The sequence below is a fragment of the Plenodomus lingam genome (assembly GCF_022343315.1).
Source record: "Plenodomus lingam strain CAN1 chromosome Unknown contig_26, whole genome shotgun sequence".
Classification (NCBI taxonomy): Eukaryota; Fungi; Ascomycota; class Dothideomycetes; order Pleosporales; family Leptosphaeriaceae; genus Plenodomus; species Plenodomus lingam.
The window spans coordinates 261,194-275,461 of record NW_027093941.1 but is presented as its reverse complement, the minus strand read 5'-3'; the positions used below and the strand labels follow the sequence as shown (position 1 = coordinate 275,461).

General features: G+C 50.0%; 3 protein-coding genes across 3 annotated transcripts; 2 read left to right on the top strand and 1 right to left on the bottom strand.

The window, feature by feature from the left end:
- Window positions 1–613: 613 nt before the first annotated feature.
- Window positions 614–5,347, bottom strand: IAQ61_006372 (uncharacterized protein; the record flags this gene model as incomplete). Its single annotated transcript, XM_003837657.1, has 5 exons — window positions 614–3,550; window positions 3,607–3,867; window positions 3,920–4,751; window positions 4,802–5,155; window positions 5,205–5,347. The coding sequence occupies 5 exons, from the start codon at window positions 5,345–5,347 to the stop codon at window positions 614–616; spliced, it is 4,527 nt and encodes a 1,508-aa protein (XP_003837705.1).
- A 1,903-nt stretch (window positions 5,348–7,250) lies between these two features.
- Window positions 7,251–8,575, top strand: IAQ61_006371 (uncharacterized protein; the record flags this gene model as incomplete). The annotated part of the gene is made up of 2 exons (XM_003837658.2): window positions 7,251–7,661; window positions 7,736–8,575. The coding sequence occupies 2 exons, from the start codon at window positions 7,251–7,253 to the stop codon at window positions 8,573–8,575; spliced, it is 1,251 nt and encodes a 416-aa protein (XP_003837706.2).
- A 650-nt stretch (window positions 8,576–9,225) lies between these two features.
- IAQ61_006370 (uncharacterized protein) lies at window positions 9,226–14,033 on the top strand. Its single transcript, XM_003837659.2, has 3 exons — window positions 9,226–9,931; window positions 9,980–11,990; window positions 12,040–14,033. Exons 1-3 carry the CDS (start codon window positions 9,755–9,757, stop codon window positions 13,872–13,874), a joined length of 4,023 nt encoding a protein of 1,340 aa, XP_003837707.2. The 5' UTR covers window positions 9,226–9,754; the 3' UTR covers window positions 13,875–14,033.
- Window positions 14,034–14,268: the final 235 nt, after the last annotated feature.

Genomic DNA, 14,268 nt, shown 5'->3' with positions numbered 1-14,268 from the left:
AGAGGAATGAATAGGCAGGGCAGATTAAGGCGTGATGTTTTTGACATGTTTAGTTGGGTTGGGCTTGTCAGATGGATGCTGAATCAGTCAGTATACTGTTGTAGGTATTCTGGCAGATGGAAAACTTTTTTTTTCCGGGGATATCTGTTGGAGAGTTTGATAATTCTAACGATTTTGATATGGCTGGCTGGTTTCTCTCGTTGCCTTGTTTCTCTTTTGTCCCCTTCTTCTCTTTTCTCTCACTCTTTCTCCCTCTGCTTCTCTGCGCTTCTATTTCCCGTTGTTATCACCTTTTCTCATAAAACAAGATTGCACATCCAACATCGCACGAGAGTGAGGATAAAGCCAAAGTGAACAGGCAGAGCCTTGATCAAACTCAAATTCCATAATAGAATGCGGTGGGGTAGTAACAGGATCAGTTTCATTTGATCTAGCTACAAGGCCATGTATACATGTATATACTTTAGCAAGACCAAAAAAACCCAAACTTGCTTGCTGGAAAATAAATCTACTTTTCTACAATACACACATGGCATTGTCTTGCTCCAAAAAAAAAGGGAAAAGACCCGGTGGCACCAAGCCTCCCCAGATCTTACATCTACAACGCAATCCATCACAACTCATCCCTCTTCCTCTCCTCATCCTTTTCTCTCTTCTCGCGCCTCTGCTCCTCCTCCTGGATATCCACCTCGACCGCCTTGACCCCCGCCTCACCCTTGACCTTTTTCGCCAACGCCGCAATCTCCTCATCATACACCGTCCACTCGGGCACCTGGCGCCTCGCGCGATCGAGCTTGGGTTCCTTGGTCTGCGGGTTATTGCACAAGTCAATCGTCTTTGCGGTTGCGAGATCCTCGTCGCTGCACCAGGTTTCGCACCAGAGCCATTCCTTGGGCAGGCTGTGGATGGGCAGCTGGAATTGCATGTTGTTGGGGAGATCCTGGTCGAGGTTGCTGAGGCTGTTTGGGTCGGCCGAGAGCTGGTGGTATTGTTGGCGGAGGCGGTCGCCGGCGGCGAGTTGGCGGAAGCGGACGAGGTCGACGACGTAGAGTGCCGAGATGTGGTAAGGTTTGCCGCGGAGGAAGTTGGCCCAATATCCGGTTTTCCAGAAGCGGAAGCCTTCCATTTCGGTGCGCGAGTCGCCCATGGGGGTGAAGCCGTAGGGGGCGCCCTCGAGGTCGTGCGTGATGAGCTCGTACATGTCTGTGCGCACGATCTGGTCCGCGTCCACGAAGATTACTTTTTCCAGATCGAGCGGGAAGAGGACATCGAGGAAGAGGATCTTGTAGCCCCAGATCTCACGTTGTTTTTCCGTCTGGCCACGCAACCAGTGTGGCCATTTGTAGGTTACCATTTCGTATTCGAAACCGTAGGTCGATGCCATGTGGGGGAGGAAGGATTTGAAGCTGGGCGAAAGGAATTGCTCAATGAACCAGAATTTGACCGTGTGTTTGGTATGCTTCATGACAGACAGCATCATGATGTTGAGCATGCGTTCGTAAAGGTGGCCCGAGGCAACGGAAAAGATGTTGATGTCGGCCTGGGTGCCCTTCTTCCCTGATTTGCCGCCAGACAGGAGTTCGGCGCCTTTTTGTAAGACCTTCTCGGAATTGAAGTTTAGCCCGATTTTCCCAAGCAGTTTATTAACCTTATGTGTCCCTTTGCCAACGAGTTCAGAGGTCAGAGACTCCTCGGAAGCCAATATATCAGCTGTTTCCTGCCCAGGCTTGCGGGACAGTCGGGGAAAAATGGTGGCACCCTGGAAACTCATCAAGACAATCTCAGTGGTTTCATCGCCGGGCTGTGCAGCGTACGATTTCGTGCCAGCGCTGTCGAGATTGAAGATTTCGCGGGAGCGGCCAGATTTGAGTTGAATATTGTAGAAACCCGGGTTAGCCTTGAATTGGAAGTAGCCAAGATTGGCCATGATAATAGTGTCTGCAAAATGAGGATCTTTCTCGGTGGAAAGGACGACTTCAGCTCCACGAGGTGGCTCTCCACCGTTTGTAGTGTCACGAGAGTGACCCTCAATCAAGATACTTTCTAGTCCATAGATGGCATCAATATTGGTTCGAGCTGGGAGTGAGCTGAGTTTGATGTTGTCCAGATCGTGAATGGATTCTTCAGGTGCAACAAGCCAGGAGGGTGACACGTCCATACCCAGGTTCAATAATGCGTCTTTGGGAATGCCAGAAAATTGCGCTTTCAGATGACCTACCGACCCATCCGCATTGAAGTGAGGGCGAGCGCCAAGAATGTACCTATAGAATCGTTTGACGGGAAGCTCTTGCATGGATTGTCTCGGGTTGAGGAAAAGCTTGAGCTGGACACCATCCATGTCGCTCAGCGTGTTCAATATCGGCACCCACTTCTGTGCCAGCTCCGAAGCTGGATCGATTGAAGCTACGATCTGGAAGACAGCCTTGTCTTGATCACCTTTGGTGATGGCAGTGTGCTCGGAAGCCCAGTTGTTGAAAGTACTGATTCTCAAAGTAGATACTGTTTCGAATATGCCCTCTGGAACATCAGACACCGTCGAAAGCGCAACGAGGGACTGAATCTTGGCTACTTCAAAAGGAGTCTTCAGCTTCTGAGCCAAGCCTAGATCTTCAATAGCTTTGCTCAAAGGTTGAATGCGCTTCGCCATTTCGTATGTCACGAGAGTCTCGACGTCACCTAGTGAAAATACTTGATCTTCGGGAATGGGACCGATGAACCGACCATTAACGAGGATGCCATGCTGACCTGGTGCAAGCCCCAAAGCTTCATAGATTGGCTCGACAGTTTTCCAGAGTGTCCTGGATTCCTCACGGGTGGCTCTTGTATCGGCTGGCTCATTAGCCACTGCCCATAGTGCTTCGCTTGTGACTTCACCACCCAAATTACCATATACATCCAGAAGCGTTTCCGACGCACTGGACTGCATTGAGCCGGGTTGTGGATTGTGGATCAGGACGATCTCCGCATTGGGTTTCGTATCGCGGAAGTCTGCTACAGACTTCAACAATGCAAGACCAGATTTCGAGTCAAAGTCTGCGACAAGTGTAATGTGGACCCATTCGCTCTTGCTCGATAAATCTGTTGCTGCAACTCGTGGCATGCTGCTTAACGCTTTTCCATACAACTCCTCGAATTCAGCCATGTTGATGAGCTGGATGTTCTTCTCGTCTTCGGGAATGATCAATGGATTACGTTTAGTGGCGGCCTGGAAAAGGAAATGCTGAGGTACCCAGCTGTTTTCGCTGATGACGCTTTCAAAGACACCCTTCTGGATCTGACGCAAGTCCAGTCCGATGCGCTGGCTAAGGATGGAAAGCCAATCTTCGGTTAGCGGAATAGGGACACCATTGACAAACATCGGGGCATTTGACTTGTCTGCTGCCAGGCGGTGGAGGTATTGTTTAGATGCATCTATGCGCGCCTGTATAGCCTCTGAAGTCAGGACATCTGCCAGCTCCAGGGCCTCGCGCTCGTTTCGCAGCTTAGCCCCTTTCACAGTTGTGTCAAAAATGGTCTTGTTCGGAGCAGCGAGCTTTTTGGCATTTACTGACTACAGATATCGTTCGTTAGTTTGAAAGCCGTAGTTGGTTCAAGATTATGACGTACCGCTGTCAGATACTTGATTACAGTGGACAAGCCGTAGCTATTCTGCAAATAGTAAATGACCTTGGCTTGATCCAGACTACCTGGAGTCGTGGTCTGAGGGACGAAACCCCATCGAACTGGAATGCCGCGCTTGATCAAGCTAAGCATCGTGTCCAGAATGATAGAGACTTCACCAGCAGAGGTCAAATCGACAGGCATAATAGCGTTATGGATGTCGCGACGAACAGATGGCAGTTGGCCAGGATATGTTCTTTGGAGCAGCTATAAAATCCGTTAACATCTGTCTGGGTATACACAAAAACAGCTTTCTTACAGCTCGTAGCTCAGTAGGCCAAGACTCATATCTTGAGTCCTTCTCAATATTGTTCATGTAGATGATCACATTGCCACCTTCAGCTGCATCGCGGAAGTCATAGCGCTGCGGCTCATCTTCCGTCTGGGTCTCCGCAATAGCCTGATGTGATAGAAGTGAGATCGTATCAGGGCCTGAGAGTCCCTGGTTACGGATTCCATTGATAAGCTTTCGTTCTCGCCTGAGATGCGCCAAGAGGGAATGTGGGTTCACATCGCGGGCTGGGATCTGCACACCATTGACCCAAATGATGTTGTAGCCTGTTGGGAGAAGAAGCTCACGGTTGTTAAAGTGCTCCTTTAAGAAGTTTTCAGAGGCGTTGCGCGATGCAATGATGGTGGAGTATTTGGGGAAATCCTGGACCAGTCTCAGCAGCGTGTCCATTGGTTCTTCGCTCTGCATGACGAAACTGGCAGCTTTCGGGCCAAGATCTGCTACCTCTTCTTTGGATAAAGGTTTCAGATCTGTGATTTCTTCCTGTTCATCTAGGACTGTACCCAATGGCTTTTGGTCTGCAACGTTGTCTCCTTCTGCCTTTGGCCGGTCGTCGATAACGATGTAGTCGGTCCGCTTCAGCTGTAACTCGACACCGTAGCCATTGACAATCAGTGGCGACTGCGGTGCCTTTGACGAGGGTTTGTGGCGGATGCGATATGACGTCTTGCCTTGTCTTGCTGTCTCACTCAGGGTCTCGTGCCACTTCTTGAATCGAGGGGCCGTGATATCGGCGTAGAGAATGGCGGGAAGGGCCGAACTGTTTCCAAGTATACGGTCGAAGGGCAGCTCATAGGTTCTATCTCGTAGTCAGTGTCTCGTCTTGTACGATTGGCTGTGTACGCTGACCTTTCGCTCTTGATGCCACCCAGTGGCTCCTCTAGTGTTGGCGAGCAGTACTGCTTTCCATGAAATGATACCCATAGCTCACAGTCTGTTGTCTGTTCGGCAGCCAAAGATGGCTCTACAGAGGTCTTGTAGAACTGGTAATGTGCTTCTATCCGAGGCGCAGCCGAACGGACTGAGAGGGCGAAATTGAACGAGGCGAGGGCTTCGGGCTCTGTAATGTGGCCGTCGTTCCGGAGTAAATCTACAAAGGCTGTGTAGAGATCCTGCTCTGTGTTCTTGTCGTCAAAGTATCCTTGCGACACGCGGTCGAGGATTGGGTAGTAGGCGGTTGCATTCTCTTCTGCGGCTGTTTCCCTGCCAGCTGTTAGTCATTGTTTGCCCATGCAAGTATGGCAGAGCTTACAATAACTCTACTAGATAGGGTGCTGGGTTGAAAGCAGCTCTCAAAGCAACATTTATGCTTTGCCTTTCCGAAGCCGCAATGTGTGCGTATGTGCTGAGGGCAAGGAAAGTCCTCGCGCTCAACAAAGAGGCTGCAGCCCGCATAGTTCAACGAGGTAGCACGAGCTCCTCTGATGCGTATTGCGACTTTGCAGTACCTTGTGGAAGTGTACTTGTGTTGCGTGTGTGGTTATGTCTCGGCGGCGTCTAGAAGTTGCAACGTGTCGTACAGTCCGTCCTGGGACGCAAAATGATTATAAGATGGGCTCGGGCGATTCCAAGCAATTGGGAAAGCGTGTCAATACATGAGACAAAAGCTCATGGCAAGTAACTACCAGTTGTGATGGCTGTGTTTTCCGGCTGTTCAGACGTCCCTGGCTGCCTTTCACCTGTCAACCGGTGCATACTGGTAGGGCGACATTGAGGTGGTTGGACCCCTGCAGCCAAAAGGTTAGCTGCTTGTACGGCGGGCGGTCGGTGCCTGGAGCGAAGCAAAGGGCTTATCTTATCTTTGCATCTAATCTTTGCATCTAATCTTTGCATCTAATCTTTGCATCTAATCTTTACATATAATCTTTGCATCTAATCTTTACATCTAATCTTTGCATCTTATCTCCAGCCCATCTCCGAACCACCCGACTTGTCTCCCACCAATCCAGGCGTGAACTCTCCCGGAAATTCTCCCTCTGCCACCGAATGCTCTTCAAGATCACTTACGTGAGCTGGGCATGACTGGGCGCATACCGACGTCATGAGTAACGCCGAGAAAGCTGGGGTTTTACCTAAATAAATGCTTGTTTACAAGTCTAACAGACCCAGCTGCATGTACATGGGTATGTGAGATCGCTGGTGCAGGGAGCGATTCGTCTATAAAGTCACGTCGCAGGCAGAGTAGGCAGCAAACACTACCACTACATACTACCACTACTACTACTCAGCAGCAACATCTATGGTGCTCGTTGTTCTGCTCTCTGGGCTAGTTCAAGACTACATCTGATCAGACCTTACCTAGCCATCATCACACAGTGCGCGTTGACAGGACAGTCATGCCGGGTATCGCATTCCCCACGGTCGCTAGACCTGCTCACATGTGTCCACTGCCAACCACCAGAGCTATCGCAATGGGCCTGCGCATTCCCAGTAGCGGTCATTTTCTCATCCCATCGGCGCTGACGGTTCTATCACTGTCCATTGCAGGAGAGCGTGTGGAGGCAAGTCCGACGAAGGCCCGGAATGATGCAGACAAAAGTGGTCAAAGGGCGGCCATTTACGGTCGAAGAAGTCAGGCCACTGAGAGATTCAAGTATTATGAGCAGTGCTGCTGGATTTTCACGTTGCGGCTCCTAGTGCCAAGCCGTTGATCGAGATGGTTGCGGGAGGTTAAGCACACAGTAGGTAAGGGTGGCGTGTGTATTTTAAGGTTGTTTGGAGGGGCGCGCGGCAAGGCTGAAATCCTGGAAAAGGCAGTGGGTCCCATCCAAACTCCGACCGTCAGTCGACGACACGAAGCATAAACACGCTGGAACTTGGGGGAGGGCCTTGGGTAGAGAGTACCACCGTATGTACCGGTATGTTGTACATCGTTGAGGCCAGCAACCCCGCAAAGATCCCGCCGTCGGTAGCTGTGTAGCCACGTTCCCCGTTCGAGAAGACACACCAAGCGAATGCGACGCCCCTTTATACCTTTTCTTGAATAATCCTTAATACCTACCTGTGCCTGCATAGGTACCTACTACATACACTAATAGTCCTTTTTCCTGCTACTCCACACAGCACAGTCTTGTTGCCACACCCACACCCACCACATCCACACCCACCCACACATCTACACAAAGACAGCCACAGCCACAGACATCGACCAACGCCGCTCAGGCCCGCACCTGCATCGACACATCGTGTATATACACGTCCATGTCGTGAGCCTCCGGCTGACCACCTGTTTTACATCAGCCTTTGCTACCACCAAACCAACTGTCTTGCACTCAAGGCTACAGGGCTGAGCGTCAAGATGCTCAGCAGGCCGCCTCGTTTGATTTCTACCGTCTTTGCTGCCGCCCTCTTCTGTCTGGCGTGGTGGTACCTGCAAACCGTGCCAGGAGCAGGCTCATCCTTATCCTCATGGGAATCCCCGCACCCTTCCGCGCCCTCGCCCGCCTCCTCTTCCTCTTCCACATACAAGCCAGCCTCGTTGCGAGGGGATCCGCTCGACTTTAGCCTGCCGCTGCGCTTCACAGATGGCTTAAGCCAATTGAAGCCGCCAGGCAGCAACTACACCTACAAGATTGTTGTACCCAAGACAGAAGACGAGGATATTGCTTGGATAACCGAGGAAATCCCAGACGCGCCCCTTGTCGTCTACGAACTCGACAATCCCAATGCAGAGCACAAAGTGCCCAAGAACAAAGGCCGCGAGGCCATGGTAGGTCTACAGCATCCCGAAATCAATCCCTCACATGCCTCGAGTACATATGGCTAACCCAGAAACGCTGACAGGTCTACCTTTCCTACATCATCGACCACTACGACGACCTCGCCGACACCACAATCTTCATGCACGCACACCGCTACGCCTGGCACAACAACATGCTGCAAGGCCTCAGCACCGTCACCATGATCAAGCGTCTTAATCACGAACGCGTCGCACGCATGGGCTACATGAATCTGCGCTGTCACCACGACCCAGGTTGCCCAGACTGGATCCACCTCGACCGCCCCGGTGGCGACTTCGACTTTTACTACAAGCCCGAGGAAATCTACTGGCGCCGCCACATCTGGGAAGAACTACATCCCGGTGCCCCGATTCCACCGTCATTAAGTGGGATCTGCTGTGCGCAGTTTGCTCTGTCAAAGCAGAGGATCAGAGATGTACCGATTGAGCGGTTTCTGCATTACAGAAAGTGGCTCCTCACAACACCAATGGAAGATCAATACTCTGGTCGCATCTTCGAATACATATGGCATTACATTTTTACAGGCCATGAGGTCTTCTGTCCGGCAATGAATACTTGCTACTGCGACGGCTATGGAATCTGTTTCGGTGGACGACAGAAGTTCGATGATTATTTTACAAAACAAGACAACCGCAATACTATGAACGAGAAACTGCAGCACTTCAAAGGCCAGGTAGAGGGTCAAGTGGTAGAACCCACGCAGGATGTATTGGCGGAACGCCAGCGCTTGCAAGAGACGGTGGATATGATGGACAAAGAGCTGGACACTTTGCGGGATCAGGCGAAGAGAAGGGGCGAAGATCCCAAGGCAAGGCAGGAAGAAACGGAATCGTGGGATTCCAGTCATATTTGGGATTATCTACCACAGGACAAGGCACAGTGATGATGGTGATGAGGAGTTTAAACTTGACACTTTTGCTACAAATGGGGGGGAAACACGTGGAGGAAGGGGCTCGTGTATTCACGGGATAGGCGTTTTGTGGCGCAGGATTACTAGACACCCACCTTTCTAGTGGCGACTACTTTGACATGACCTAGACACCCACCTTTCCAGTGGTGACTACTTTGACATGACGGATGGGGGGGGGGTTGTGACGACGTTGTGTTTATACACAGAAGTTATTGCATACACAGTTATAATAGCTCGATATGAAGGCTACCTAGAGGCAGTTTTCAGAACTAATGGATGTGGTACCGTACTCTAGCGTACGCTTGCTTTCTTGCGTCACCGGCCGGTGTGCATAGTCTCTTGAGTAGAGCTTGCCTTCACCTACCGGAACAACGGATTTGTATTGTGTGACGGCCTCTAGCTACTCACCCAACATTTTCAATCCTCCCTCCAAGTGGTTGGCAAGTGTCGTCGTGCACTGTACGTATATCTTGAGATTCAAACTCCTCTCATGTCCTGTTGGATGCAGCTGTGAGTTTCTCTCTTTTGGGACACGCGTCAGGGTCTTTCGCTCATCTTGCGTACAACTCTTGCACCTCTACAAAACCTCACCAATGCTAAATTGCTATCCACAAATGTCAAGACTAGCCATCTTGCAAGACTGCACCATATCTTGTTGCGAGATGCTCCTTCCGGGGCCGACTTAGCCTGAGGCCTACCGGTAGGGCCACGGGGTGCCCTTACCAGTACCTGCTACCTACAGTCTGGTGAGACCGCATCGTCTGTCGACTACAATTGTCACCGCAGTGGCCAAACGACGCCTCTGTGAAGCAAACGCGATTTCTTTGTGAGCTTGACAATCGGCGCTTTGCAGCCCTTACCACCATGTGCGTGTTTGTCACGGCGTAGTGTGAGTTTGTTTGTTGATCGCGAAGTCGAATAGTCTCAAGAAGAGCTAGGACACCGTTAATGGAGCACGCCTGGATGGGATTTGCACAATTGCCTGATTCACCTCATGATTCACCACGGGTTTGATCAGGATGACTGTCTAGAGGACGGGTGCTCGGTAGTACAACACTGGGGTCGCCACCTTCCTTCTGCGACTCCGTACCGATTTACAGTCTGCTTACACTCAAAGTTCGACGAAAGATACTGGGCCCGACGTCTCGCAATATGGCAAAAATCGAGGTGATACCCTCAACACCAGCAGCACCTTCTCCAAGGCCGAGAAACTTTGCATCCAAAGTACGAGTCAATCCGTGTTTGGGTGACTTCGCCCGCTCGCATTCAGTCAATTGGTGTCCTCCGGCTCGCATTGTCCCAGAGAATGAAGCCCTCGCAAGTTTGAAGGTGAGTATTCTAGGGTTGTGCATGCAAGATCGAGCTAAACATCCTCAGGCCGCGTGGAAAAAGAACCCGGGTCCCGTTCCTCAATACAATGGGTACACTCCAGGAAAGCCATTGCTTTGCGTGGATTTGTTCGATTTCGAAATCTATCGGTCACCCATCGTAGGCCATTCGGCAAGGAAATCTGAGTTGATTAGCTTGCACCTACTTCAAGTTCCTTCAGCAAAAAAGCTGTGCTTCGACGGTTTCCTTCGCGTTGGAGGCATCACCCATTATGTACAGGGCATCGAAATTGAAGACTGCTCTATCGAAGGATACGGCGAAGATCGACATCCTGACATCGTCGCTTATATCCAATCAGAATTCGCCAGCAAAAACGCTCGTTACGATGTGTGGTACAGGCTTAGACAGCCCTCTGCTGTGTATAAGAGATTCCACGAGCCTTTTCTTTGGATCGCCCAGCTAGGCAAGCATGTTATCGACTACATGGAAACACAGCCGATAGGATCAGTGACGCTTGGAAATTTTCGCAAAGACTTCCTTCGCTGGCTGCTTAGACGCTTTGTAAGAAGCAAAAGCTTCAAGGCATGGCATATCGAGTCCAAAGAGCGAACCGACTTCCGTGTTGCAGTTCACGCCTATATCGATTTCATCTACCACCAAGCATTCAATCTCTCAAACTTGGATCTATTGACTCACCCACTATGGGGTGAATGCATGGTAAAAGGCATGGCCATCGTAAAACCTCAGCCACAAATTGAGCAACACACAATTGCGACACCCGTCGTTTACGAAGCATTTAAACATATGTACTTTGGCAACTATATAAGAGCACTCAAAGCGTCGCAAAAAGTCGAACATGAGCAAGAGCACCGTAAGCGCCAGCTTGGGTTCATTACAGCCTCTAAGAATGTGCCCCTGGCAACATCGACTCGTGTACTACAACTTTATAGAGGTGCACTGGTCAGTATTGGCGATGTAGTCGCCCTGAGGTCAAATGAGGTGGATCGCAAGGTCTGGCGGAGCTCAGGTGATGAGTGGCTTGCGTACGTTTACGACGTCAAGATGCGAAAAGACAATATCCAAGAGCTTGCTGTTCTATGGCTTTATCAATCTTGGGACACGAGCATCTCAAAGGCCAAATACGCGTTCAAGAATGAGCTCTTCTTTTCCGACAATTGCAACTGTAACGAAGGCAAATTACTATCTACCGATGTGGTCGGCAGATATAATGTGCGTTGGTTGCCCAATGCCATTCCGTCGTCACAATTTTTCGTTCGCCAGACATATGTTACTGGTGAGAGCGCCTTCAAAACCTTTAAGGAAGAGCATAAACGCACATGCATGTGTAAGATAAAAAAGACTGCGCCTTCTCAAAAATTCCGCCGCGGAGACACAGTGTACATCACAACGACTTTGAAAGGCGAAAAAATCTTGGAACCTGCGATTGTATGGGAAATGCACGACGTAGGGAGCCGTGTCACTGTACGAAATTTCCTACGTTTAGGTCGTGATTGTGCCAGTCTGGCGATGGATGCAGGCAGGACAGATATCGCGTCGAACGAGCTTGTGCTTACTGACGAGTACTCGACAATCGCCATATCCCGCTTGCAACGCGAATGTTTTGTACGATACCTAACCAAAGAACAGCTGCACTCGATACCATCCCCTTACGACCGTGGAGGAGCCGGTGATCGGTGGTTCGTATCTATGAGCATTGCCCTTCCAGATGCTCAGTTGAGGTTCTTAGTCCAGTCGCCAAAGTGCTTCCGCGAAGCACCAGTCACAAAATGCCGAAAACTTAAAGGACTGAGCATTTTCAGTGGCGGCGGATCGCTCGACCGAGGCATCGAGGAAGGCGGAGGGGTCGAGTTCCACACTGCGGTTGATTTCAGTCCCCACGCTATCCATACCCAAAGGGCAAACGCCCGAAACCCTAAAATATGCCTTTATTGTGGTTCTGTCGATGACTACCTCAAAGCTGCTTTGAAGGGGACGAACCGAGACTTAATCGCAGGCATCGGCAAGGTTGAGTTCCTTTGTGCCGGCTCTCCATGTCCTGGTACGGCTATCAGGATGTACTCTAATGCCCATGTACTAATTCCGCATAGGTTTCTCCACACTCCAACAAAACTTTCGTAGTAAAGCTTCACTGCGTAATGCCTCACACATAAGTACGTTCCTCTCGTTTGTCGATCTATTTCGCCCGTTGTACGGAGTCTTGGAGAATGTTGTTAGTATGGCTTCTACTCGTACCGGTTTCGAAGATGAGAATGTACTATCGAGTGTGATAGCATGCCTCGTCTCTATGGGCTACCAGGTCAACCAATACATTATGGACGGATGGAACTATGGCAGTGCACAAAGGCGATCTCGTATATTGATCACCATCGCTGCTCCAGGTCTGACGCCTGTTGACCAACCCTGGCACACACACAGTGCCTCGTACGAGGTGACCAAGAGTAAATCACTGGGAAATCTTCCCAACGGTCAGCGACTTGGCGAGCGAGAGTCATACCCAACCCCTTTCCCTGTACCATCGGCTGGACAGGTAGCTGCAGATCTGCCAGATATCGGCAATGGCAATGCCCAAACCTGCGTTTCGTTTCCGGACCACCGAGTCTTTCCGCTACCGACTATCATGGAGAGGTCCTTGTTGAAGCACATCCCCAAAAGCCCTCCAGGCTGCGGCTACGCGGAAGCTATGAAGCTAGGTCTTATACCAAAGATGCTTCAACGAAATAAGACTGAGACAGGGAGATCGTACACGCGTATCAAGCAAGATGGCCTTATACCCTGCATCACAACCAGGCTTCGGATTGCCGACTCGCGTAATGGCGCTACAATACACTGGGCTCAAGACCGTCCCATCACTATCCTTGAAGCTAGACGTGCACAAAACTATCCTGATGACGAGCCCATAATTGGTACCTTGGCTCAACAGTTTGAAATCGTTGGGAACGGCGTCGATCGTATGGTGTCACTCGCTTTTGGGCTTTCATTGCGACAAGCTTTGGAGGTAACCTCCCTTGCTTCGAATCCTCTCATGACCCGGAATTTCATACAGGACGCAGAGCGGGAGATCATCGTCGTTGATGACTCATATGATGATGATGGCTATCTTACAGATGCAACGCAGTCTAACATGGATTTGAGCTCTGCGCAAGATGCTTCTTTTCGATCGAAGAAGACAATGGCACACGCAGCAATCATCCCTGCTAACTCAAAAGCCAACAAAAATAATAAAGTAAAGTCTTTCGTCACGACCTACGAGCGTTCGCACCCCAAGAAGCAGTCGAAGAGCCATAAAACTGCGCAAACCATGACCCGTAACACTGTACAGGATAGAGAGAGGGAGATCATCGTCATTGATGACTCGAATGATGACGGCTATTTGACAGATGCAACGCAGTCTAGCAGGGAATTGAGTTCCGCGCAAGACCTTGTTCGATCAAAGAAGACAATAACGCACACCGTAATCATTCCTGCTAAAGCTGGCAAGAATAAAGCAAAGTCTTCCGAGCGTCCACACCCCAAGCTGCAGTCGGAAAGCAAGAAAACAGAGAAAAGAATGGCGCATACGGTCACCTCCAAGGTCAACGAGCTCTCTATGAGCACAACGAAGTCATTTTTCAAATCTGCCAAGACTTCGCTTCCCAGAAAACGAGCGAGACGAGACGAGATCGAGTATGACGGGAAAGGGACAACTTCAGTTGAAGCACCACGAGTAGGCCCAAGGAAGCGGACAAGAACGTTTATCATCTCGCGCTCATCCTCTGTTCTTACCGACAAATCGACAGATTTCCAAAGCCAAAGAGATCTCCGCGCCACCTCGATATCATCGACAAAGTCCAGGCATACTCGTCCTCCAGGCTTCGGCGTCGACTTTGCGCCTGTGATCTGGAACAAAAGGCCTGAGTTGAGTCGATTTCAATATCATATATGATGGAACCCTCGTACTCTGTGGGTTTCGTGGCACGTTAGGAGTATTGAATAGGGATAGTATCTGCATGAAAGGAACCAAGCGATTACATTTATGCGACCGAATCTTAATACTTATTTAGGCAAGCTTATATACTGCAATACACACTATATTGAAATAGACACTGTGTGAACCCAAGTGATAGGAAGTAATTCAGATGTATTGTCCCATGATGGTTTAGTGCAATCTACAATATGCTTCATGCGCTCTTATATGCTATTGCGCGTCTACATTGTTACGACACAGTTTGTCCAACTTAGATGACATTGGCTTTTTATCACCCTGAACTGCGCGCAAGCATTTATTTCCTACGCTGCTTGCTAGAAATTTTTGTCTTCACGACTTACTTTTTAACTCA